The 23,982-nt window shown below is 39.5% G+C and overlaps 2 protein-coding genes across 5 annotated transcripts in view; both read right to left on the reverse strand.

The window, feature by feature from the left end:
• Positions 1-515: 515 nt before the first annotated feature.
• LOC115026795 (interleukin-1 receptor type 1-like) lies at positions 516-10,311 on the reverse strand. Of its 2 annotated transcripts, XM_029459764.1 has the most exons (13): positions 10,174-10,254; positions 8,204-8,416; positions 8,035-8,093; positions 7,089-7,329; positions 6,791-6,980; positions 6,061-6,211; positions 5,589-5,657; positions 4,973-5,090; positions 4,148-4,296; positions 3,687-3,824; positions 2,478-2,639; positions 1,879-2,024; positions 516-1,285 (listed from the first exon to the last, which is right to left on the reverse strand). In XM_029459764.1, the coding sequence occupies exons 3-13, from the start codon at positions 8,087-8,089 to the stop codon at positions 1,037-1,039; spliced, it is 1,668 nt and encodes a 555-aa protein (XP_029315624.1). In that variant the 5' UTR covers positions 8,090-8,093; positions 8,204-8,416; positions 10,174-10,254; the 3' UTR covers positions 516-1,036. The 2 variants fall into 2 exon arrangements, with proteins under 2 accessions (XP_029315624.1, XP_029315623.1); XM_029459763.1 differs by lacking the exon at positions 8,204-8,416 and having other exon boundaries at positions 10,174-10,311.
• Positions 10,312-13,787: 3,476 nt separating this feature from the next.
• The window catches only part of il1rl2 (interleukin 1 receptor-like 2), a 10,310-nt gene continuing 115 nt past the window's right edge, over positions 13,788-23,982 (reverse strand). Inside the window, exons 1-11 of one of the 3 annotated variants that reach the window (XM_029459875.1) lie at positions 23,872-23,982; positions 20,097-20,295; positions 19,537-19,705; positions 18,559-18,724; positions 18,377-18,448; positions 17,427-17,553; positions 16,922-17,064; positions 16,041-16,187; positions 15,726-15,887; positions 15,075-15,278; positions 13,788-14,346 (exon numbers count right to left, since the gene is read on the reverse strand). The exon at positions 23,872-23,982 is cut by the window's right edge and continues 110 nt beyond it. In XM_029459875.1, the coding sequence (XP_029315735.1) occupies positions 14,153-14,346; positions 15,075-15,278; positions 15,726-15,887; positions 16,041-16,187; positions 16,922-17,064; positions 17,427-17,553; positions 18,377-18,448; positions 18,559-18,724; positions 19,537-19,705; positions 20,097-20,295; positions 23,872-23,938 (1,650 nt within the window). In that variant the 5' untranslated portion in view covers positions 23,939-23,982 and the 3' untranslated portion in view covers positions 13,788-14,152. The remainder of the gene's footprint in view (positions 14,347-15,074; positions 15,279-15,725; positions 15,888-16,040; positions 16,188-16,921; positions 17,065-17,426; positions 17,554-18,376; positions 18,449-18,558; positions 18,725-19,536; positions 19,706-20,096; positions 20,296-23,871) is intronic. The other 2 variants (XM_029459877.1, XM_029459876.1) reach the window with 2 other exon arrangements.

Genomic DNA, 23,982 nt, shown 5'->3' on the forward strand with positions numbered 1-23,982 from the left:
TCATTTACATATACATTAAAAAATTAAAAGTTCACAACAAAACAGTAAATAAAACCACACGAACCGTCACAACAGAATATAAATTCAGAATATAAATTCAGTCACAACTTCAAATCAGTACAAGTTTAAGACAGCAGCAGTCTGGGGATAAACCTTTACACACCGGTGACCTGGCGAATAAACGACCACACAATGTGACCAGTGTCGGGCCGTGCATTTCACACCTAGGCCTTCAGTGATGTTCTACACAATTCTACCTGAATTATTCCACCTCTTAATACCATCATTATGACGGCATGGCTCTAGAGACTATACATTTAGACAGAAACGCAGTATAACCGGACGCCCGCACTGTTGATTCTGAAGGCCTAAGGGCAGATTTCTTGGACCATGGCAACACATCATGGCTGAAATATGATTGGATAAAAGCTCTAACATAAAAGCCAGACCTCTAAATCTCGATTTGAGGCTGGAAGCAGCGCAACCAAGAGGCAAGCTATGAAATGAAGAGAATAGACTATGGGGAATAATTTAATACATATTTGTGGAAAAAATATATAAAAATTAAATTTATATTCTGATGATGTTTAGGCCAGCAGAGGAGGCCTTGCTGGCCCTGACGGCCCACCACTGAATGTGACATACTCGACTGTAAAACAGTATACAGTATTGCTGGGGCTTTTATTGTGAAAGGTAAGAATGGAAAGAGTGGATCTATGCCTTCATTACGAAAATAAAACACGTTGTCGCATAATATTCACGTGTAAATTAATCCGAGAAAAAAAAACGGCCCCGGTATGTAAAAGGCTTTTAGTCTTTTATCCAGCAGGAGGAGATGTAAGAAATAACATTTAAATACTTTTATGGAGGAAGAAACAGATCCTTGAACCTACAGTAAATACACATCGACTTATTAACACCATTAATTTACACATTATGATACACATGGTGTGATGGGACTATTGCATTTTGACCCTTTAAATTGCACATACATATCTGTCATTACAGGAAGATCAAAACTAATCTATAATGATTTTTAAATAATAGCAGACAGTGGATATATTTTGGCAGGTCTGGCAGGCATCAGGTATCGCACTCTCTTCCAGAAGCGTGAGTTCCAGGCGGCAGCTCCCCGCGAACCCTCCGGCCACTGAATGGGGGCACTCTTGAGAATCAGGTGCTGCAGTCCAGCAGGAAGGTGTGTGTATCCTTGTGGCCCAGTGTCCCCGAGCTGGATCAGAATCACACTCATTTCCCTCTGGAACAGTGCATGGTGGAGCCCCACCTGGAAACATGAATAATATATATTTTAAATCTATTGAACACACTGGATCTTTAGTTATATCATTATTTTCCCTGGAGCAGTGCAGGGTAATGTTCTTTTAGTATTCATTTCTAAAAATACATTTGCATCATTTCATTTGAAGATTATGATTATCTCATCTTGAGATAAAAAATATATAATTTCCCCGCCAGTATTTTTGAACAATTAAAGAGTCATTTTGACTCCACACATGGTTAACATCAGTAAAATCAATGCAACGTTGCCAGGATGCTATGTTTGGTGCAACAACTTTGGTATGCTGATGGAGGAGGAAGATTAAGATATAGGAGAGAAATACAGAGTTGCATAAAAATGTATCAGCAAAAATACAGTATAAAACAAGCAATAAGGAAATCATCAAAAAGAATAATGGGATGTATCAACAGTTATCCCACTGCCTTATTACTACATTCATTTTGACATGTTCGGGGTGAATATTCATCTCTCCCAAACTACTTTTCTTTTGTATTTATCACGTATTTATGTTAAAAGTGTTAAAGGAAACTTAAGTTTTAGTCAAAACCACTACACTTTTCCTGCTGTAAGACTCCCACCTGCCAGTCAAACCCTCCTATCATTGAGTTTCGAGGCGACACAGGATGCTGGTCTGTGCTCTCTGACCCTGATCCTGAACCCGGGGTGAGGATGACCATCAGCCTCCTGCTCTGCTGCATGCGGTCCTCTACCAGCTCCAGCAGGTCTGTGGGGTCAGACGAAACGCTTAAGAAAAACAAGTTTATGTCGTGTTAAAAAATAGTCCAACAAAAACATTCCTGGTTGCTGTAAAGGACCCTTTCACCATGTTGGTTCTTTACTTTGATTTAGCTGTTTTTATTTGATCATATCGGCTTGTTAAGAGTCCTGTAAGTTAACACTAAACCCTCCATCTAAAGAAAAAAGGGGAGAAGAAGAAATAACTGCAGGGAGAGGATGTGGAAGTGATGAGTAATGGAAAGTCCAGAATAACATGACTTTACAATGATATCATCACAAATAAAATGAGTAATGCAGCTCATATGAGCAACACTATTAAAAAGGAAAGCAAAAGCTTATGTAATGTGAGTTCATTGTAACTCTCCAGAGGGTGTTTTAAAGTTGGCCTTTCCAGTGGTTTTATCCATATTTGTGTCTAAAAGAAAAAGAATATTCGGACCTTCCCCGGGTATGTCGTCCCTCCCGTGGATGAAGAGTCGATATCCACACTTTTCCTCAAGGACAGAGGGCAAAACGTTTGTGATGAACTGACAGAGGCTGTCCTCCGTAAACTTGTCTACGTTCTGCATTTGGTAGACCACGTAGGCATCGTACACCGCATCTGCAAAATAAACACATTTATGGAAGATTATATTTTTCAGTTTTTCTTACATGTTTTGATTATGAGATCATTATGAACCAATGCAGCCTCGTCACAACACCCTGCCTTATTTGGTTTGTGTTAGCTTACATCTGAGTGTGGAGCAAAGGGTTCCTGGCAAAGGGAGCATTGTGGTCTCTTAATCTACTCTTGGCAGGCAAAGGCTGAAATTTAAGCAAAATCTCTGATTGGTTTTGTGGTGCAGCCAACATGCAAGTTTAAAGTTGTATAATTGTCTAATTGTCTGAAAAACAATTCTTAACTGGTTACACCATCTCTAACTCTTGGTCACCCAGAAGAGTCACAATTCGGTTGAAGCTTATGATGCCTGTCAAGCTGTTTCACTTCTACTTGCTCTGTAAGAAAGATCAGAGTGGCTGATATCACCAGGGTGAGAAAATAACAATCACATTGAAGTATGTCTGCAGGAGTAAAGCATACAGCATTGGCTGGAATCATTATGCTTCTGTGAACATCTGTTTCTGCGGATCTATGCAGACGGCCCTCCATGTTCATCACTGGCACGGCCACATGAACATCTTAGAACAACATCTCTGCCTGTTTGCTTACGTGCAGAAGGAGAAGCATGTACGAGCAACATTACACATTTATCGACTAAGTCTTGTTTACATTTCCTCCCATTCAGTTGCTTTTGAATTGCATGGCATACCAAATGTGACCAGTTTGAAAAACGTAGCTTTCCAGCTTTAAATGAGCAAAAATGCAACTCGACCATCGAGCGGGCTGAAGGCACTTTATCAGAATTTGCAGTGGTACTCCCTGAGACCTAAAAATGCCTTCACTTAGTAGGCGATTAGCTTAGCTTAGCATAAAGACTGGAAGCAGGTGGTAACAGCTCGCCTGGCTCTGTCAGAGAAATGTCTAGTTTGTTAAATCTGTACACACACAGAAATGTAAAAACACATGGTGGTTTCAAAGTGAGTTATGAGAGCAGTGATAAGGAGAAAACATGAATGTTTATAGTTTAAAAAAAGATATATTCCTTACCTTTCTTGTAATTGCTTATTGGTAAGTAGGGTCTGAAGAGGAGAGCGAGGTCGATAGCGAAGCACTTGATCAGCACGGCGGCAAACACACAGATTAACAACACACACAATCCTCCAGTGACCAGTGGGATTATAGACTCTGGAAAACAACACATACAAAATGAGTGAGTGTGTGTGTGTGTGTGTGTGTGTGTGTGTGTGTGTGTGTGTGTGTGAGAGAGAGAGAGACGGAATGAAAAGGAGAAGTGACAGCAGTAAAGAAGGAAAACAGGAAGTGAGCTAAACTGTTAAAGATTGCGAGTGACAGAAACATAAATCATAAAGGGAAATAAGAGAAAGTGAAATATGTCACTAGAAGAAAAGGCATTTTTTGTATTGTCAACAAATTCCATAACAACATTAGATTATATAATTATAAATAAATATTTAAGTGAACAAGTCATCGATGATTCTGTCTCTGACCTCTTTGCTGAAGAGTTAAAATGGCCGACTCCGTTGTGTACGAGTTTGTGCCGAAACATTTAAACTGAGTCTTTAAATCCTGAGCAGACACTTGTTCAATCGTCAGGACGGCAGTGATGATGGTGGTATTTGAAGGGTCCTGGATGAACCTGGATAATGTGAAAAGACACATTAAAGAAAAGCAGACAAAGGTCGTCATTATCATCATTGATTACACAGAGTGAAGTGCTTCATTGCTAAATCTAAATTTGGATTTAAAATATTTTAAAGATACATAAATGTTTTTAGGATGTTAGTGACTCTGGGGACATCAATGTGCACTTTGGTCTCGAAACATCTCAATACATTTTGAACGGACATTTTATGTGGTACGCCTTCCAAACAAAACACTAGATGGTCGGGAGTTCAATGCCAGGCTTCCACCATTGTACCCCTGAGCAAGGTACTTAACCCTGAGCTGCTCCAGGGAGACTGTCCCTTAGTTCAATGTAAGTCGCTCTGGATAAGAGTGTTTGCTAAATGACCTGTAATGTAATTTATAGTCTTAACTCAAACTCATCTCCAGGTTCATACTTGTATTTTGGGTTTGCATGCTTTAATGTTATTCTTCTCATACTGTGGATGTTTACTCTTAAGACTTGTTTATCTTTTAAATGAATTTCACTGATCATATGAAATTGATTTAAAAAAATTGTGTTTGTGTCCATTCACGAGCCGATGTATGTGCGAGTTTAAACACGATGTGTGCAATGTGTCTGCACGAGCGTGCAGTGTGCATGTGGACAGTTGTCGTGATACAGTTTTATAAACACATTATATTCTTACGTTTGATTATATCCATCGATCTGGTCGACAGGGTTTTCATTGGCAAGCCAGCCAGCGTCGCAGTGACGATCCACATTAGTCCCACAGAACACTGTGCAGTTCAGCTTGATCCCAACACCTGGGAGGAACAAGTTTCATATCAGAAATGAGAAATTATGTACGAATATATCTGGGTGAGCAAGATTGTCGTGGACCTCAATTCTTTTTCTTTTTTAAACTGGACTAAATATACAAAAAGCAAAGCATATCTCTTTATTAATCTCTTGCCATGGTGAGCTCAATTCATGATAACTTTTCAGTCACGGTGCATTTTCTTGACTCGGAGTGAAAACACTCAGAGTTGTTTGAACTCCGATCAGCTGTTCTGGAACTAAAAACTCTCATTTCCCATCTCAGGGTTTCTCAACCCCCTGGGCACCTTTAAAGGGATAGTTCGGACTGTTTGAAGTGTCTATGAGCTACTTTGAATTCATATTCAGTGTATTACCGACACTAGATGGCGGTCGACACGCCCCCAGTTTGGAGAAACAGACAGGATTTATGGCTTGAGAGCAAAGCCATGTACTGCTGTGGATGGCGGCGGCAGAAGTTATTAAGTGATATTCTCTAACTGTACCTTCATCAGCAAACTGCTCCTTGTTGGTTGGTGAGAGGATCTGTATTTCACGGATGGAAATTGGGTAATCTGCAGGCAATCAAATACAAAACACAGTGAGTAGTGCTTCTTTCCGTTCTCTTTATAGGACACTTGTGGCTCAGTGGTCGTCTCATAATATACATATATTATTATACAATAAAAGTATTATTTTGAACAGTCAGATTCTACATCCCTGGTTTGTATGGTGAGACAATGTTCATGCCTCTAGATGCCTCGTTCTCCTTCTTATTCTGAATTATGTTAGGGTCCTGTATCGTACGTATAAGACAGTAGAGAGTGGCAGAACAATCCACCAGGAAGCATGAGGAGGATTTAGGTCTAGAAGACATCAGTTAACAGGTAAGTTGACTAACAAGCTGATCTCATGTCCTCCTTTTGATTCCCACTTCCCCAACTAAAGACCGATACACATCTGGAAATGCTCTCTCACCGTCAACTTGTAGTCTCCTGGATCCTGACGACATGTACTCCTTGTTATTGTGTGTCCAGGTACAAATGCAAGTGTATATTCCCTTGTCTTTTGGTTTAGCATTATCTATCCTAAAGTCAACTTCATGGTAACCTGGAAGGGGCTTGTTGTCCTGGAGCAGGAGGGGACACAAACGTAAGGAGGAGCAAAGATCTTTTGAAGAAGGAATCAAAAAAAGTCATGAAAAGGATTTTGAAACACGACAAAGGAAAGACTTGAAAGGGAGTGTGGGTATAAAGTTCCAAGAAAACTGGAAAATAAGATGTTATATACTGTTTTGATGCCTTGGCATTATCAACTGAATCCTTATACAAAAAGAAAAACAATTATATGACGAGAAATATAATTACATTTTAGTGCAATTTAACATAATGCATCAGCTTTATAAGGTCAGATAAGATGTACGTATTGTCCCTGAGGGGAATCTTTCTCTTGGGAAAAAGAAAAATGTCCCCATTTAAGAGTCCAAAATATATTAAATTAAAACGTATAATTATTGATTACTTAACTACACATTTGGCCTCCTAAAACAATGTTAAGTAAACAGCATATTGCTTTTAATTTCCTATTAACAAACTGATATGTAAAAGACATTTCCTCCACTTATATGGAAAATAGGCAGGCTACTGTTTACAGGGATTTATTTGAGTCATTGCTATTCACACACCAGTGTCACTGTAATCACAGGTACCTTGTTCCAGGTGAAGTTTCCTTTCAACTCGCTACATGTGTGGTCGACAGGACGTGGACATGTAACCCTTTTGCTTATGTCCGAGTTTTTGATATCTGCGTATAAGAGTTTCTTGTTCGTCATAGGGCCGTCTTTGAAGACGACAACTTTAAAAAAATAGTTGTAACACTCCCCTGATGGGTCTTTATGCCTAGAAAAGAAGCAATAGGCATCAGGAAAGAATGTGCTTTAGAGTTGCTAAAAGATCATGAATTTGATCTTCGTTGTCAAATTATTTCATAGAAACAAGTGTTCTTACCGGGCAGTGTAAAGGCCAGAGTGCTCAGTGAGAAGATTTAAGAAAAAGAGGGCTCCACCGTGGTAATGCACGTTCTCATTTTCGTCAGTGGTGATCTCAATCGAGGAGTTTTCTTTGAACCATGTGATCTCTTCGTCACTAAGGTTGTTCTCCAGATCGTAATGTAAAAAATACAATGCCTCCCCTTCAGAAAGGTTGTAAGACTCTTTGCCCAAGTCGACACATTGGGGCTCGGCTGTCTCTGAAAATGTGGGAGAAGATGACAGAGATCATGGGGATGAAGATAAAAAATGAAAAGCACAATGTAAAATAATTATTGGATGTTGAAATGTGCAGGTAGACAGAGATCGCAATTATTACAGCAGTAATAGAGTATTAGAGCAGAACAAATGAAAAAAAGAGTTTTTAAACTGTATCTGTAATACAGGAACGAAGGTGATGCAATGTATGCTGGTAGTGATGAAATTCACTCCTGCATCTATTAATACAAATGTAGTCACCTACGAAATCCCTCTCTTTGCATGCACGCTTTGGTGTAGTCAAATAGACAGAGCAGTACAACAGTTACAAACCTTATTTACAAGAGACCTCGTAGAAACATTGACTTTAACATGTAGCTACAGACGGGACAATGATGTATTGTCTATATTTACTATTGTATTTAGATTAATGCTGGTTTGATTCTATATTTACAACAAATTCCATGAAAAGAACAAAGTCAATAAAGTGTTAATCCGTCTTTGATCATTTCTAACTTCTGTGTGTGGCACTCAACCCCAAGCCTATTCAAACTATAAAACTTTATTTAACTAAAGTAACTGAAACAGGAGTAAATGGTGCATTTGTTTCAGCACTAAACTGGATGTGTGAGCCGATGAGGATCGACTTCTTACAGCTGCGTGCACAGATCCGTTCATGCTCTTCTGCCTCATGATGAATGTCCTACCTTCAGACGTCCTTATCACCACGAAGATGAGGAAGAGAAGCCGGGAATGATCCATTTTTCTGAGAGAGACAGAGCGCATTCAAAGTTAAACCACATGGTTTTGCTTCTTGTTAAATAATTAACATGGCAAGTGTTGCATAAACTTCAAAAGTCATAGCCATGCAGGAACCTTCAACCACAATGCTGCTGCCTGAAACTGCCTCTGAGTGACCTCCTCCTCCTCACCCACACAGAATGAAGGTTGTGAAATAAGTCTCGAAGGAAAGTCTTATTAGAGACTGGATGTTAGAGGACGGCGAGCGACTGAAGGGACATCATGCCGCCAATGTGAGATTGTTGTTTTAGATTGCTTGGTAGATTATTTTCTTGGTATCTTGCCTGTCTTTAAATGATAACAGGCAATTTAGTTGCATTATTAGTCATCATGCTGCAGCGTTGCAAAAGACAAAACATACAGTATGTGTGCACTGAAAGTCAGCTAACTCTTATGCTATTGCTTATTTACTTTGGACAGCATTTGGCATACTGTAAGCTGTGGCCTCTAAACTTCAGCTAAATCAAGTTAACAGTAACTCAATACATAATATTGCTTCCCAGGATAACTTAGACAGAACTACAGGTGGATGCTGGGCACGAGGCTCAATGAGGCTCTTAAACCATTAATGAGTCAATTATTCATCTAAATGTCTCTCACCAACCACCACAGAGATGGTTTTGAGTTTGTGTTTGAGCCAATGTGCGTGTAGGTAATGATTTGCTTTGCAGAGACAGCAACAGATGGACGAGGACAATTATGACAGTGTCAGGGTTGTAATAACAAGTTCTCATTAAAACAATACAACACATACAAAGTACAACACATTCAGAAGCACACCTCCACTGTGTCTTTTTATTTTTAACTATTGGACGTAGTGAAGGAGAGAGGAGGGTAAAAAATAAAACTAGTCTGTCAATAAAGATTTTTGTACAGTACTGTATTTCTGTTTGAGAAATCTATATTTGTGTCACTCCTCTGCAGCAGTTTGCACATGGATGCGATGGAATGTCAGTCTCACACCTGATGGGTGTCAGTTTCAGTTTCACACCTGATGGATGGATGGTCTCACACTTTGGGTAATTTATAAAAACTAGTTATTTGTATATATAAATGAGCTCAAGAGTTCACATAACTAAAAATAATTACATTTTGTATTTCTAAAATGCAAATCCAGGTAAGTTTAAATATCACTACATCAATCACAACGTCATCAGGTAGCGTTAGCTAACGTACCCTCGGATGCAGTGACAAAACGCTTTTAAATTAAAAAAGCGATGCAGGATTCAACCCTGCGACAGCAAAGGCTCCAAACAGTGAATCAGAGGTGCGGTTTGGACTTTAACACCAACGACTCGTGATTGTATTTGGATACACATTTGACACATTCCACCAAGCCCAAAGATGAAAAAGTATGTTTTTAAAAACAATTAATTTCCTGAATATAATTAACCCTATTCATTCGCAGAAAGTCAACACTTAATTCCCCGGGTCAACTTAGTTTGAACCCATCTGACAGCATGCAGACAAGTTGCAGGAGAGAACCATGAAGAACTAACGTTACTGAGCACCAGTTGGAAAAAATGACACCAAAGATCATACTGTTTGCATACAAAGAACTAACAGCGGTGTGCAAAACGTTGTGTTCAAGAGCGGTGAAGAGAGAACCCCTGATATAATCCACTGTTAATACAAAGATATTGACACAGTTTTATAGTTCAGCTGTAAGAGCCTTCAGATACTATGCAAACCAATAAAGCAAATAACCAAACCCAACAAGCAACAAGCAATAAACTCTGACGTAACATACCTATACACTGATAAAAATATTGTGTCATGTTGAAACTGATTTGGTTATTTATTTATGAAGCCACAGTAAATATTTGCTCTCCGTGTTACAGCTGCAAAACTGAGACACCATTTAGAAAATGGATTTAAAATATATAACATGAAACAATGTGTTTATCACTTCTATCTTTTGCCTTAAGCTAAAAGTTAACTAGCAGTATACTCACTAAAATGTTAAATAAACATACCCTGTAGTTTTACAGTTCAAGGCCATTTCAAATAAACAGGGAGCAGGACAAAGGAAACCGCTTGCTCACCTCATAAAAGTGTGACGGCTGGATGGATTCAGTCAGACTCTGTCTTGTTCTTCTCCTCTGCTTGGTTTATATCTACTCCGCTGAACTCTGCAGAGTGGGTGAGCAGCATCACCAGAGCAAGTGCAAGGAAATCACACCCAAACACACACACACACACACAGAGAGAGAGAGAGAGAGAGAGAGAGAGAGAGAGAGAGAGAGAGAGAGAGAGAGAGAGAGAGAGAGAGAGACAGACAGACAGACAAACAGAGAGAGGGGGGGGGGAGAGATTCACATAATGATACATTCATTTATAAACACACACACAGTTTCTAACCCTACTTCCATTTTCCTTCCTCCCTCACACAAGCACAAGCTGTTCTCAGGACAAACAGCACCCGCCCCCTGTCCGCCCCCACACTCCCCCCAATAGTAGTTTTCCCTCTCCAGATAGCCGCACATACAGTAACTGCACACACACACACACACACACACACACACACACACACACACACACACACACACACACACACACACACACACACACACACACAGTACAGTATGTTTGCACTTGTTTGGGTTTGAAGCTGTCTGATTCATTCACGCTGTGCTAATCGAGTAAATGGCAAGAGAGTGTTAGATGAGTCTGAGGTGGAAATTTGGGATAGTACGTTTATTCAAAGTGTATTGGGGGAGGTCGACCCTCCCTTGCTTGTGAGTCTGTGTGCGCGCGTGTGTGTATGTTTTGTCTGTGGACAGATTTTTGTGACCGCCACAGCATTTTAAACAAACCATCAGAATAATGTGAAAGATGCTCATGGACACATGTTTTTTAACATTATACTTTATGGGTTGACATTACTATGACTCAGTCTGTGGTCAATAACCAAACTTACTCATTATGATAACGCATGAGTAGTAAATGTGAAGGACATGAGTAAGAGGAATAAGACTTTATAGCGTTTGGGGAAACTCGGTGCTCGGTGCCAGTTTGACCTCATGTGACTCATGTTTCTAAAAGCATGTCTGCTCAGAGGTCAATATGAGCACACTGCAGTTTCCTGTGAAATAATAGACTCAGTGAAAAGGACTCAGTGAGTGGACGGCTGTAAGTGCTGTTAACCAAGGAAACAGTGAGTGGGTACAGTAAGTGATTCCTAACAGTGCTGCTCATTTTCTGAATAACAGTAATGCACACTTAACAGTAAGTCGGGCCGGCTGCGTCTGCATGTTCGTGCAGGGGTTCGTAAACGTTTTGGGGCCAGGGACCCTTTACAGCATAGGTCCCCAACCACCGGACCGTGGCTCATTGGGTAACGGGCCACACAGAAAGAATGAATAAAATAATATTTGATTGATTATCAGTATGAAAGATGTTTTGTTTTGTAAAATGACCGGTGTTAGGCTGACCATGAGCGGTCCAGACCATAAGCAAGGAGGCAGAGGCAGGAGAACAAGCAAACCACAAACGTGGGCATTTAATTACAAGATATATATATATATATATATATATATATATATATATATATATATATATATATATATATAGTGTCACAAACCAGTGGTCACAATTGACTGCATTCATGCCTGACGCCATACTCCTCTTCAATTTCCCAAAGAGAAGCCTTATATAGTCTTAACAGTTAGGCTGTACCAAACCCAGGGGTGTTAACTGTTCTGTGTTTCCCACAGAACAGTTAGAGGCAAATAATAAACATGAACTCTAAATATTCAACATAAATTCACTAATATAAACGATAATTATTATGCAAAAAACACTACTATGTGGCTACAAAATTTACTATGCATACATTTACCACCCCACCCCCCCCCCCCCACTTCATCCGGCGCTGTGGAACCCTCCCGGAACAATAACAATGTGTTAATATTAATGCTACATATAGGCCAACATACGGTGGCCCTGAGAGCTCAACGCACTGCAAATCAAGAAAACACAACCAAATACAGAAACGCAGCAAGTCACAGAGACGACAATGTAATCTGTTCCTAAAGGACACACAAGTTATTAAAGTCGCCTCAGTGGAGGTGGAAAATGAGCAAATTAGTGTCATTTTTGGGCGTTTATTTGAACATTGTGATCGCATGATTCGGATATTAGGTCATTTCTATGTTACCAAAGACAGATAAATACCAGGTAGGGCGACATAATAAACATGTGGAACATCTGGTCATTAGAGGAAATCACGTGCAACTATCATTGAGGAGAAACGTGAGTACACATGTGTAATGTGGTTTCATTTAGGAAGTCATGGCTTACTGTAATATGACAGGGAACTCGTTTAATGGAGGGAGGAGAAAGCTTTGTGACACATAGTTTGTGATTTGGAGCAGCGGACATGGTTCACATGTCACCCATTAAATAAATTGATGCATCCTGTACAGAAAATTTCCGATGAGCTGAAGTCAACCCACAGTGATGTGCGTCAAGGTGCTGTTGATGTGCATGTGTACTATAAATCAATGGGTGCAGGAGTTTTGATCGGCGTGTGTCAATGCTCAGAAGTTAAAAGCCTTTGTAGACGTCCAGTAAGTAAAACTGTTCACTTGTGTCTCAGTTAGCAAAATCTTCAGGATAATAAAAAAGGAAAATGTGTATTTGCGAATATGATTCAAAATTCAAAGTTTAGAAAACTTGCCAACAAACAAAATGTTACAGAAGTTTGACAAATATCTTTTACAAAAAGAATTCAAGGGGGGTTTTCTCCAGTGTATTGGAGAAAGTAAAGCTGCAGGATGCCTGAGATAGTGAGATAAGGAATGACAGAGATAAAAACAAAAATACGTTTCTCTGAAAGGCTGAACAGGAAATGTTTGTGCAAGATTCACAGAATCTTCTGGTAAGGGAGATTCTGTTCAAGACTTTAGTTTCGTGCCAGAAGAGCTTGAAGTCTAACGTACGAAGCCTGTAGGAACAGATGCAGATCAAACTGAACTCACTGGAAAGTATGTGAGATCATGTGACTTGCAGGGAAATGTGACTCACTGCCTCAACAAGCCAAGTCAGTTCTGATAAAGGGCATTACCAGGCTTTTCAGAATGAAGGAGTTACAGATGCTGTGGCAGAATTGGAAAGGCTTCACTCCACAATTGAACCACATCTGACTGTGGGCTTAAAGACACAAAAGTTCACCTTCAGTCAACTCAAATGACGCATTCGCAGATTTGCAGTTTTCTTTGTGTTTGTGGGGAACTGAAGGGAGACTCTGTCATGAAATATGACATGTGTTGACATGTCGGTTGTGTTCACCTTTAGGTTCCCACACACCAGTTGGCTCATATGCGTGTATACAGGGTGCGTGAGAAAACCAGGTGAAGAACCGGATCAGAAATTCCTGGATTTTACAGTTTCAAGAACCAAACGGGCAAAAACATCCTTTTCCTGAAACCAGGATCACTCAATGTTTGCGTCAGATATCATAGTGGTACAACATTAATCATACACTTATCACTGATGATAATAATAATAATAATAATAATAATAATAATAATAATAATAAGCTTTATTTGTATAGCACCTTTCATACAAGAATTGCAGCCCAAAGTGCTTCACAGAAAAAACATAGTTTAGACAAGATGATACAGAATAAGAACATTTACAGCACAATAATCACAGTGTTGATGTAAATGAGTGTGAAGTAGCATTACAAATAGTATAAAAATAGCAGAATTAAAATAGTATAAAATAACATTGGAAATTGCCTAGTTTCCCTATTTGAGCATAACACAGTAATAATATTTATACAGGTTCATATCAGTGTCAAGGTATAATAAATATAAACATAAATATCCTCCTGTGGAGACGAGGTGTGAACATAGCAGTCCCGCACATTAAGACTCAATAAACCTTCAGAGCTGTCAGATATTACATTACATACAGTAGATTCAAAACAAAAAGGAGGTCAAACTGGTTATGGAAACAAGCCTGAAGGTCCTGATGTACCGTCGCACCGTCCATGTTGAATCACATCTTTCACTTGGTTTAAATTATGGTCTGGAGTTTCCCTGCAGGCACTGAGGGCATGTGGTACCTCAGATTCTTCCAGAAGTTTCTGTTTGAGTGCAACTTGGTGAGTTTGTGGCTTCCAGGGGAGGGTTTCCTCCACTTCAGAGCTCCTTGTTTCCTTTTGATAAAGCGCAGAGACTCTGGCAGGCATCTGTAATCCACTGGACCGTCTGGTAGAATAGAATACAAGGTTTATTTTAGCAAAGCTTCACAATAATTCATGAGATCATTTAGTTTACTTTTCATAACCGTCAGTGCTCGTCTCAACTTTGATTGTAGACAAACCAAGAGCTTGTTATCAACGTCGACGCCACAAAACAAAACTGTTTATTCTTAAAAGAATACTCTAGCACAGGGGTGTCTAACTTGCGGCCCGGGAGCCAAAACCGGTCCGCCAGAGGGTGCAGTCCGGCCCGAGGGATGACTTTGCAAAGTGTAAAAATGAGTTGTTTTGATCATAAAGTAAAATACTGTTCCAGATGCCTGTGACAAAATGTTTGTGCCTTTGTAGATACACTGTAATCAGTACGTTGTAACACACATGTGTAAATGATCAATGAGGCACAATACTGTTGAAATTGCACCTTTGTTTCTTAAGAAATGTCAGATTCATAATGTTTTGTAAAAAGATAAAATTAGAAAATGTTCAGAATGTACATAATGTAATAAAACGATGGAAACATTTGGAGTTGTTGTTATTTACAGGTTATTATGATATGATGTTACTGCTCCGGCCCACTTGAGATCAAATTGTGCTGAATGTGGCCCCTGAACTAACATGAGTTTGACACCCCTGCTCTAGCATTTTGGTAAAAAAACAAACACTTGTTGCTGAGACTCTGAGAAGATTGATACCACTCTTAAGTCTTTAATGTAAATATTACGAGTCTGTCCTCACCGATTTCAACCAGAATCACTCGCGGCTCATTGTGGGTTAAAGCGTCGTGGAGGCCAATTTTGTGCTCGTAGCACAGCTGGTTTTGGTTGTCACGTAAGGGCGCTTCCTCTGTTTTGCAACCAGTGGAGAATTTTATCTCAGGTGACAGAATCATTATCAGTCTGCGACTTTGCCGCACTGTGGCAGCAATAACATCATGCACCGCTGGAAGACATTAAACACAGGAAACGAAACAAGTCAAATTGAAAACAACCTGGTTTGTTTTTTTATCTTGTACCACGACAATGTCCAACGATTGTTTCAGCAACCTTGCGATACAATCTGCAGTATATTCAAACAGCCGGACATTTTTAGACTTCTTCTACTGCTTGTTGAAATTCACAAAAGTGTGCAAAGTGATGTGTGACAGTAAACAATGCATCACCTTTGTTTATTCTCTCAATGCTAATCAACAGGGACAATGTTTCCACAAAGAAATATCGGATGCAAGAGTGTCCTTGAATGCACCACTGAGGAACTCAGCAATAGCAATGACAAAATAAGACTCTGATGGATTATCTCATAAATCAAGTATATTTGAAATCTAACTGTGTTTTCAGAAGGCACCTTTATTACACCTTTAAATGTAAACCAGGCGTGTCTGTTCCTGACCTTCTCCAGGGCAGTCGTCCCGCCCTCTGATGTACAGGGAGTAGCGATGCTTCTCCAGCTCCTCTGGAAGGATCTGCAGGGCGAAGTTCTCCATCTCATCTGAAGTCAGGGTGTCTGGGTGGAGGAAGCTCACATAGGCGTCGTAGAGCTTCCCATCTGAAACTGTAGAGAGGAAACTGAGGAACACACTCTTAAAGATTCACTTAAAATCATATTTACAGTCAGGTTTAGTTTTTTTTGTTCAATCGTTGTGCAATAGATGTGTCCAGTCAGATGGTTCTACTGAAAAACAGCTTCTACAGACAAAATATTTACCTTGTTGTTTGGAAAAATGTCTCCACAGTTTCCTGTGAGCCAACACCAGATCTACTTTGAAGAAGAGGAAGGCAGTCACCGCAGACAGAGCAGCCAGGGAGGCAGAGAGGCAGAGAGCCAGGCTGGTGTAAAAGGCACTGTGGTCGGCTGGACGGAGGAGGAGGCAGATATAAACAAGGACTCTGGGAAGACTTTCAGGAATCGTTTGCAACTAAATGTGTGTCACAAAAATAACGGAGGTTTGTAGCAATGTTTGACAAAACGTCCTTTGACTAGGAAACCACATAGTGAGTAGCAAAATACTACAGAGACATCGAACCACAGAGAAATGCGTAACAACTACAAAACAAGCTGAACTGTAAAGTCTGTGTGCATGACTATGTGGCCAAAAGTATGCAGACACCCGAACATTTTGTATTCTGGAACCTGACTGAAGGGATTTGCTCTCATTCAGCAGCAGCATTAGTGAGACGCTGATGACGGCTGATGATGTTTGGCTCACTGTGACTTTCCAGTTCATCCCAAAGGTGTTGGATGGAGTTGCGTTCAGGGTCTAGGAAAAGCATTTAGATACGGACCTGGCTTTGTGAGCAGGTGCATTGAAATAGGAGCGAACGTTCCCCAAACCGCCTCCACAAAGGTTGCAGCTTTAAGACATGTTATGAGGCCGAGCACAAACCATGAAAAAACAGACCCAGACTCAAAAGTGCGCAGAAATATTTATGTGTCCACATACTTTTGGCCTTATAGTGTATTTCTTTGCAGGTTTTTTTCTTTTCTTGCTCTACTTTGATTCATCTAAATGATTTGATTTTGTCCTCCTTTATATATTTTCTGCACATCACTGCAATGAAAATGAAAAAGAGAAGAGAAGAAAATACCTTCTTTAAGCCAGCTCAGCTGGACTTTGCATCCAGCTGAGTTCCATATATGGCAAGAAATGGGGACATTCATGAACCGACGAGACACTTTAGAGATGGTCAGAGTGGAGTGACCGAACACCTGGCCTTTGTCGTCGGAATCACTAAAAGGAACAGGACAGTCAAACATTTATCAATTAGTCTAAATAAATGACAAAGCAAGAATGAACATTTTGTCTTCATGCTTTTCTTTCGTTCTGCTTCGTTTTAAAGCTGCAATGGCGAGGATGCAGAAAAATCTTTGCAAATATTATTTGGGCTCTATGGAGTCCTGCCTTTTAACCTAAATATTAAATGCCAGACGTATTTAATGGCTGACAAATGCAGTGGAGCGTTTGTCATTATGCGATTACAGAACGTAGCGTTACGTTTTAGTCTTTTAGGCAAGAAGTGTTTGTGCGCTTATCTTGTTTTGCTTTGGAGCACCCTCCATGACCATGCACAGGCTGAAACAACGGAAACTCACTAATGCGTGAACTCGTCAAATTCCTCGAGGTCGTCGGTTTCTGTGCCGTTAACAGTCCAAAAGATGAAAGTGTCTTTTTCCTCACTTAAGCCGATGTAGGCGGAACATTTCAGCTCCACTCTCGTACCTGGTCATCAGTAAAAGAACAAAGCAGCTGTCACTCACATTCACACACTGTGAAGGGAACAAATCAGTTACAGAAATTAGTGAAAATCTGTGAAAAACAATTTGAAAGGAGTCTAAAATGCAGGTATGTCAGAGTAAACAAAGCCCAATCTATAGTAACCACCATTTCAAAATCATTTTTATTATCAGACATGATTTGATAGAAACCTGGACATGATTCATGTCAAAGTATTATTGTCAACTTTGAACAATATTTAATCTCAATGCCTGCATGTTGGTGTCTGTAGAAGCTGTTTCTATGAATCTGCACATAAAGCTGAAATATAAGCCAAACCTATTGTTGCACGACAACCAGGCAATGCACACACATGTTGTGGTAGATGTAGGAACTTAGTAAGGACGCACAGGATGAGAACATAAACGGCAAAGGACTGCAGACTAATGTATAGAAGCACACTAGTCTGCACTTCAAACCTGAAGCTGCTCACAGCACACAGGGTTCACGACCCTTTTAGGTTGCGACCACTTACAATTCAGCAAAACTTATCACAGGTCACAGCCTTAGTGTAGATAAGAGGTGTGAGCAGATCTAATGAGACGAGGTAAACGTAACTTTCTCTGGATTGTTTGAAAGTACTGGAGCACTTCCAGGATTATTTTTTAGTGGTCACACAAAACCAAATAGCAGCCTCTTCATTTTACTTCCTGAATGCTGAATAGAGAACAAGCAACGAGACGTACAGTGTGCGTGTGCGTGTGCGTGTGCATGTGCGTGTGTGTGTTACTATAACAGTGGTTATAAATTGTGAAAGAGTGTTACTCACCCTCTTTAACGATGACCACTTCCTGTTGAGGCAATACCACCTTAGGCATTGAACTAATTGCTACTTTGATCACTAGAAACACAATCAGTGTATCAGAAACGAATGCAACACATTGTAACATGATGCAATTTACTGAAACGAAGCCAAATAATCTAATAATGAATAATTCTATTATTGCTTACTTTTAATCGTCACCTGGATGCTGCGTGCAGCGGTGTACTTTCTGCCGTCCAAACTCAACTCTACCAGGCAGGTGTAAGTCCCAGCATCCCTCTCTGAGGCTGCAGACTGCAGTCTCATGAAGCCGTCGTCATCCACAGAGATGGGCCGCTCCACCGGTTGGCAGTCCTAGTGTGATGATAAGGACACAACTTTATTTATAGGGCGCTTTAAATAACAAAAAGCAAAGTGCCTCACACAAGGCAACATATTAAAAGCCAATGAAAAGTAAAGAAAGATATATTAATTAGAAGGTGACATGTTTTTAAGGGTGACACCAACGATAATTTTCCTGCCTCGACTGGACAATAAAATCTATTTAATAAAAAACGAATTCAACAACTTCATTAAAAAAATAAAATCCAGAACATAACCTCCCATAAAATCACAAACTCATGGTTTTACACTTCAGTTTTAGTAAATACATTACAATTTAAATCATTAGATTATTTGAGTTTGCTGATGTGTGGAATCGTCACCTTCGGAGCCAGGCTAGCTGTTTCCCCCTGCTTTCACTCTGTATGCTAAGCTAAGCTAACTGTCTGCTGGCTGTAGCTTCATATCCAGCAGGATATGAGAGTTGTATCAATCTTCTCATTTAACTCTCTGCAAGACCCAAATGTCTTGTTAATATAAAGTTGCACAAACATTGTTCCTCAATTTTTGGAAGTTGCAAATATGTATGCTGCATGGTCAGGGAGAGCTTCGGCATATCGCACTTCGTCTGTATGTGAGATACCGTCTCTAGACCCAGAAGTGTGCAGAACGTTCACATGTTCCTGATGTGCACAGCAGGGGGCAGTGTTGCATGTGTCAAATCAGAACATGCAGGACGTGATGCAGAAATCCCAAAACAAATATCTGTTTTCTACCGGAATTATTTTTAATCTATTCCTGAACTAGGAACTCATTAAGCAAAGAGACGTAAAGCACATGCGTACCTTCATCCACTGTATGTTCCTTGTTTTATTCAGTTTGAAAATCTCTGCCTGTTTGCAAGGAACACCTCCATTGCTTCCCTTGACGATGGAAATGGTTTCAGGTTGATCAGGACACTTTCCACCGGACACTGACACCCCAAAAGAAATGCTCGATAATCCATTCTTGCCCCTAAAGAGGAGATGAACTGTGAGAAGGACAGGCCAACCTGAGCTCCACTAATATATGATTAAACTGTACAGGTCTTGTTTATTTGACTGACACACTCTGTGGGGCATGATCTAAGAAACTTAGATAGGTGTAGATTGATTTTCCATTCTATGTTTTTTCTCTAAATCCTAATTAACAAAGTTACAAAGTGTTTTACATGGTTGAACCAGCATTAACAACATTACAGGACTCAGGCCTGAGGATCTGAGGCTGCACCTTGGCTCATAGGGCATCAAGTAGTGGACAAAATATTAGAAACACTCCTCTGCTCTTCACAAAGCAGCTTTGAGCTCGTAATGCAGTCAGAATTACATGCAGTCAAACTTACTAAGTTACACTGGAGTTCCTTTACCTTTTCTCACAAGTATAGGATCCATTATGAGACATCTGCACAGGTAGAAACCACAGTAACCCATGGATGACTTCCACTCCAGTGGGCAGGCTCTTGTTGTGGCCCCCCCGTCGGCTCCACGTTGGATCAGCAGTGGGGCACCTCAACAGAAAGAGGTGGCCAGCACTCACATGGTAGGTGTCTTTGTCCACACTGTGGCCTGGATGAGACAGTGCAAAGGGAGACCAGTCAAGGACATGCAGCACAAATGAGCACGCAAAACAAACCTTAATGTGATTTGGATCCATTCATTCACTACCTCTGCTATAGGAGGTTTTTGGTGCGGACAGAACCACAGTTTAGTCGATCACAAAGAGAGATCTTAATGTTTGGATGGTTAACTTATATGAGATGATGTTAGAGGATTTTGTAGCCTTGGTGGAGGTGACTGTATACTGTAATGTACACGCTGCTTCATTACTTCTATGTGTATTAGGTGTATCAACAACAACAAAATCATTTACAATAATTTGTATTCACTTTTTTGAACCCAAATTACTGTTTAAGTAAATTTTTGGATACAGCAAGTTTGATTCTGTTCTTTTGAAAAAGTTTAAAAATTAAACATTATGTATTGAACAAGTGTGAGGACATTCATGATGTTAAACAAAACAAAAAAAACTTGAGGCAATACAGCCAAGGCAGGAAATTAAGGTCTTAAAATGACTGTTAACAGTCATGGTAACACTCATAACCAACGCTTTAAAAAGCTTTGTGTGGAGTGAAGTGACTGTTCAGTGGGTACTTACTGTAGATCTGTTAAAACCCAGATTTTAAACTGTAAAATGATGTTCAGCACAGACAACCCTGGAAACTTTCATTCAAATTAAAATGGCAGTTAATGGTTTATGCTAGTCAAATTTGTATCATTTACAATAAAATAAGAATATACAAACATCTTTAAGTGCATGCTTATATAAGAGATACAGTACACTACATCCTCATGCTTTAACTCTCACCGCCACATGGTGACACTGTTGCACAAACATTGTAATGCTGCATTCATGCAAAGTTAGACCACGGGAAGATGGATGTCCCGTTACAACTTATTCCTGTTTTTAATACTTTCTTTTGTTTACAGCGGGAATTTTGGTAGTTTATTTTGGCCAACATTGAGTTACATAATATAGCAATAATTAATTTCCCAGGTCTCATATTTGTGTTATTTCAATTTTGCTAAACGGGCTTTATCGTATCGATAATCCTGTTTATGGTCTCACCTGAACGCAGCATGAACTTCTTGCAAAATGTAAAATTATAAATTAATAATTTAATTTTAAAAAAATATTTTTAACTAAAGAAAAATAAACCTGTAACTCGTAATATATAAATGGTCGCCTGTTTTTTGGGGAGCCAAGTTGCTTATTTTGGGTTTGTTCCCATTAGTCGCTTGTTTCTCTCCGAGATCTGGCAACACAGAGGTTAACGTGACCATGGATGTAACTTTACAAGCCAAACCGAAGTCAGGAGAAAGAAGCTAGTTAAAAAAGAAGTAAACTAAGAAATAGACAAACAAACAATTAGTTAAACGAAAATAGGTGGAATTACATAATATGAGAATATTTCGGAGGATGGAATCAGCAAAGTTACACAGATGCTGGAGCTGATAATGATTTAATTTACTAAGTAATTAGTGCATACTTGTAAACCCTCGTTTTCTAAATTGGGAATGAGTTGTTCAAAGAGAAGAACCCTGGGATTTAGCATGGCGGTGGATACCTCTGCATAGCCGAAGAAAACACCTCAGATATGAGAGCTGACTGGTGACACCTACACGTGTTTGTGTGTGTGTGTGTGTGTGTGTGTGTGTGTGTGTGTGTGTGTGTGTGTGTGTGCAAAAGTCTTTATTGTTGATCTCATCTTTCATTTAGTTTGATGTATCTGCTGTGCGTGAGTTGTTTGGTATGACTATGAACTTATTCTAACTTGCAAATGTGTTTATGTGTCCGTCATCCGCTGACGCTTTCTTTTCCTTATTTCCCCAGTAGCTATTTTTGTAATGCTTTATTTGTTTTCTTTACTAACGTTACATGAATATTTAGATTAAAGATCTAGATGTGTAGGCGACGATGCAGTTCATGTTTGCTAGGCAGACTGGTGGGTTTGGATTGGAAATCCCAATATTTTGTCATGACTGTTCAGAGGAAGTCATAAGCAGATGTATGTAATAACAAGCTGAGTGATTGGCGGGTGTGCACAGAGCCACGTGTCTGTGTCTCCATTGATTTCCTGCAGCTGATTGCAAGTCCTGTATTGACACATTCATGTCCAATGCTGCCATTTATATTTACAGTAGACACCTGATATTTATCTGTGTTGTTGGCAAACAAAAAACTTTTTATAGTATCTGTATATAAGAACTACAGGCCGTGTGTGTGTGTGTGTGTGTGTGTGTGTGTGTGTGTGTGTGTGTGTGTGTCCAACTTTTCTCAAATGAACCTTGTTGCAAAATGATATGATTCCTATTTCTTGTACTAAAAACGTTTAAACTATTGAAGTTATTTTCAAAGGAAAACCTTATCTTTTCAAATAGTGTTTTAAAACGTTAGCCTCTCGTGTAAAGCAAGCTTTTATTGTAACATCAAATTGAGTGAAAAATTTCCTTTTGTGACACAACGCTGACGTCTTTCATGTTGGGGACTTCCTGGAAACCCAACCATACCTGTTTGACCTATTTAATTGCCAGAGGAGGGAGATGGAAAGAACCTAATTGACCTTTCAAACCTTTGCACCGAACTGTCTGTTAAGTCATTTTATGTCATGAATGTGGATATCTAACCTTAACACAGCTGGCTTCGTTTCAAGGTCCTATTGATAGCCGATATCAGAGGGGTGGGGGGGGGGACAAGGTTATCGCAATATTGAGGGATTTGTTATCTTTATGAACGTATCAGAGACGATACAAAACGTGTTGTTGTTGTTGGAACAGAGATAATGATGTAGTTAGTAGGTAGTTTTAGAAAGAGACTATAACAGTTTCTTTTTGGTTTTGTCATACAAACCTTTGTTAGCTAGTGCGCTAATTGAGTTATAAAACAACACCTAATGTTATTCCTCCATTATTTCCCATTTTTAGATTTGGTGGGAGTGATTTCTCTTCTGGTACCTGTCCTCCATGTGTAACTTTATCCTGAATTTATCTTGATTAAGAGAAGAAGAAAAAGTTTGTTTTTCTTTAACTCAAAATTAAGTTTTTTACATCTTGTAATTTTATATATATATGTTTTTTTTTATCTTGGATTAGAATTAGTTTGATTTATTATGGAAAACAAATGCTAAAAATCAGGCAACAATTTGTAGATATCTCACTTTTGAAGGGAACAATTAATGCTCAAGCGGCTGTTTAACAGGTTATAAACAGGATATGTTGCAACAGAAGCTCACAGTCGTGGCATGAACATTTCCGTCTTCTAAACTTTATAGCTATACTTTTTACTGATCTACTTTTCAGGTAATGTTTTACAGCTTCACGTGTGTCCAACTGTCTTTAACAGTTTTTTGTTTTTCGTCCCCAACCCATTGAAGTCATGTTAATTCTTTTGTCTTGAAAAATATTGAAACTGAAAATGCTAAAACCTAAGAGTCAGCAAATACTTCAAATCAACAATTTTAAAACACCTTTCTGTTATACATTTCCCGTAAAGCAGCAAGTCTATAATTTTTAGAAATGATTTGTAACGGCAGAAGCTTTTTAGTCTGTAACAAACAGAAGAAGAATTGAAAAATAAATACTCACTATGTGCCACAGTGGTCTTCAGAGACAGCAGTGCAGTCAGCAGGAAGACGCAGCCTGCCGCTGTCATTGTCCTTGTTGGTGGGAAGAGACGGGTTACATTTCATTAAAGTC

Source organism: Cottoperca gobio, chromosome 21 (genome assembly GCF_900634415.1).
Source record: "Cottoperca gobio chromosome 21, fCotGob3.1, whole genome shotgun sequence".
NCBI lineage: Eukaryota > Metazoa > Chordata > Actinopteri > Perciformes > Bovichtidae > Cottoperca > Cottoperca gobio.

What these genes read in the sequence shown, in the direction of transcription:
- LOC115026795 (XM_029459763.1), bottom strand. An exon ending in TCTGGCCTTTACACTGCCCG is followed by an intron (nt 6,981 to 7,088) that starts GTAAGAACACTT and finishes CTTCTTTTCTAG; the next exon opens with GCATAAAGACCCATCAGGGG. An exon ending in GGAGCAGTTTGCTGATGAAG is followed by an intron (nt 5,091 to 5,588) that starts GTACAGTTAGAG and finishes TGTTCCTCCCAG; the next exon opens with GTGTTGGGATCAAGCTGAAC.